This window comes from Wolffia australiana, chromosome 1, assembly GCF_029677425.1.
Source record: "Wolffia australiana isolate 7733 chromosome 1, ASM2967742v1".
Lineage (NCBI taxonomy): Eukaryota > Viridiplantae > Streptophyta > Magnoliopsida > Alismatales > Araceae > Wolffia > Wolffia australiana.
Genome location: NC_135835.1, coordinates 9,721,624 through 9,724,510, shown reverse-complemented (window position 1 = coordinate 9,724,510; position 2,887 = coordinate 9,721,624). Strand labels below are relative to the sequence as shown.

Here is a 2,887-nt window from a genome sequence, read left to right as displayed (position 1 = left end):
CTCTCGCTGTGCGTTGCTGTGTCTCTCTCTCTCTATGTCGCTCTCTCTCACTTTGAAACGTTACCTCTCTCTTTGTTATTCTGTCTCTCTCTCTCTATCTATAGTACCGGAGTAAGCTGTCTCACCTGTCGGCAGCTATTATCGAAACTACAGTCAACAGTGCGCGGCATGGGCGGGATCGACTTGGGACAGTCAGAAGATACCCGTGCGTGGTCCTCATAAAAGTCAACACCATGAGAAACTCCTCGTTTTCCTCTACTCCACACTCAGATACGAGAATAAGAACGATGCCCACTAAACAATTCATCAACTTTGGCAGACCCATTTTCCCAAAAGACCCGTTTCTTCTTCTGGGGTCCTCCCATTGCCATAAAAATCACTTCTTTTCACGGACTAGCCTAATTTTCTATGATTTTGCTCACAATCCGTTATAAAAATGGCATCTTTACCTTTCATCATCCCCTATTTCTAGAAGAAAAAACATCTGGACACAAACAAAGATCAACTTGAAATATGACAAATTCGGTGATACATTAAGAAGCAGGCCAAGATCTTCTCATCGAGTTCTCTCCATGGATTGGGTTTTTGTCCTCTGCCGTTTTCCAGCTTCCTCCGAAGGAATTGTCAGAGCTCGCGGCCGCCTCTCTTCTGGGCGGCGGCGTTACAAAGTCGGCGGCCGACGGCGACGGACATTGGGACACGTGGCCGACTCGCAGCCGTTGCAAAGTCTCGAAGGACTCTTCCATCGCCGTCATGGCCTCGAAGAAACGCGTGCATGACGCCAAGGCGGTAGGAATCGGTCGCAGCATCTCCTATCAGAAAGAAGGTCCAACATATGTATGTATTATTATTTTACTGAATTAATTCTGGAATAGTTATAATAACAATAAAGTCATATCAGAAGAGCAGACAGACCCCCCAGATGGACGGCGGTTCTTTGAAGTTCTGGCTCCACTGGAAGTCTGAGATGGAAGCGGTCAGCGCCACGTAGTCACTTGCGGCCCTCAGAAGAAGCTCCGAGAATTGCTTCTACAATTGATTAAAAAAAATTCTAAATTTTTTACAATAAATTTCTTGGAGGGCCTAACAAGCTCAATCCTTTTCGGCAACTACGATTATTAGAGTCATGATTTATAATATTTTTTCTTTTTCTCAAGCGTAGTTCACCTGATACTCTGCTTCAACAGGAATGCAGTCCAGAGAATAAGGTTGCTGAAGGCGGGCAATGATACGATCCTGATGATAAGGGAAGACAATAAATTATTTTCAAATGAAAGCCAGGTTATGAGGAAACTGACGGGTTAAGTAAGGTTCTTGCTCGGAATGAATTTAAATAAAAAACTGTTGGTCCAGGGATTGCAAAAAGATATACTACCTTGTTCTGAATGACGTCCTTCAAGATAGTAGTCATCCTTGACAATGATTCGATTTTCTTTTCCATTTCACTCACATGGGTTAGATGAGCAACATTCCTGTCGTCCTGAGCAATTAAATATGATGATCAAGTTCAGACCACGAAATTCTGAGTCCTCTAAATTCCACTTTCCACAAATAAAAAAGTGTAACCTGGAAGGTAATACAATCGCAAGCATTCATTACTCAAGGCGACGTCCACTTTTTAAAATCAAGTAAAAAAAAGTATTTAAATACATAAACAGTAGGCCCTATGATATGGATCAAATAAATTGAGCAGATGGAGATAAGAAGACAGCGACAAGAAATAAATAAATTGATGAACAAACCTACCTACCTTCCTTCCTTGAAGCTCGACCTGAAGAGTAGCGATATTTCTTTGAACAGAAGTAAGCTCTCGCAATACCCTTACAAGCTCATCATTTTTATCTCCGGCAGATGGGAAAGGAATATTTTGTCGATCTTCCTACGAAATGACGGGGGCATTAAATTCTACAATTTTATAGTAAGAGTTTATCAACAGGAGATCAACAAAAAATTAAAATTCAGAACAATTTCACACACGACCGAAATGCTAAACCGGCGATAAGGCACGCGTTGTTCGCACACCGAACCGATTGAGATGCGCCGACAAGAGTAAATTTTTTTTGGAAAAAGGAAAAAAAACCAAACTTCCCCAATCAATTCACGGCCCCAATCCTCTCCTTACCACAGTTTACACATTAGAACATCTTCAAAGCCAGAAAACAAATCGAATGCGCAAAACCAGTAAAATCGAACGACAAATTAGAAAAAATAGAAACCAGATGCCGAGACAACCCTGATAATAATCATCGACAACTATAATGCGAAGAAGAATGGAATCGAAAACCTATTATTTTTCAAGGGCAATACGTTTTGAGTCGAATCCCTACCTGATCGACGGGGAGAGTAAATCCGAGATCCGAGGCGATAGCAAGGGCGTCGGCCATGCCTCCGAGGCGCTTAGTGGGCTTCTTCCCGTTGGCCATCGCCGTCGGAACATCGCCCCATCCCGACATTTTTCGATCGAAAAACCCACAACCCAGATGAGGAACTGCGCGAACTCACCTGCAAAGACGAACGGGAAGAAGAAACTTCCTCTCTGATGATTTGAGGAAGATGGGGTTGACTTTTTCAAATTTTTGAATGGGCCGGGCTTTTTTCACAGTATGTGAGGGGTAAATATACACATTTACCGGATTAGGTGGATCTAGGGAACCAGCACATTAAGATAGGAAGTATTCTTTAATTAAATATTACAAGTTGGGACAAGGGGCTGGTCAGACTGATCCTATCTGCTCAACTGGATCAGCCAGATCAGATTGAGTCACCATCTGATCGTCATTTTGATAACCAGTTGGGCGTTTGGCAATTGAACAGGTGGAATGGGTTGATGTGTTCAATTGGTATGGTAAGCCCAATAAATCCCATATTGGATGTTTTTTTTAGTAGC

At 42.5% G+C, this 2,887-nt stretch overlaps 1 protein-coding gene across 1 annotated transcript; it reads right to left on the bottom strand.

Moving 5' to 3' along the window:
• Positions 1-485: 485 nt before the first annotated feature.
• AUG2 (HAUS augmin-like complex subunit) lies at positions 486-2,581 on the bottom strand. Its single transcript, XM_078578307.1, has 6 exons — positions 2,328-2,581; positions 1,751-1,879; positions 1,376-1,480; positions 1,168-1,236; positions 916-1,029; positions 486-812 (listed from the first exon to the last, which is right to left on the bottom strand). The coding sequence occupies exons 1-6, from the start codon at positions 2,451-2,453 to the stop codon at positions 534-536; spliced, it is 822 nt and encodes a 273-aa protein (XP_078434433.1). The 5' UTR covers positions 2,454-2,581; the 3' UTR covers positions 486-533.
• Positions 2,582-2,887: the final 306 nt, after the last annotated feature.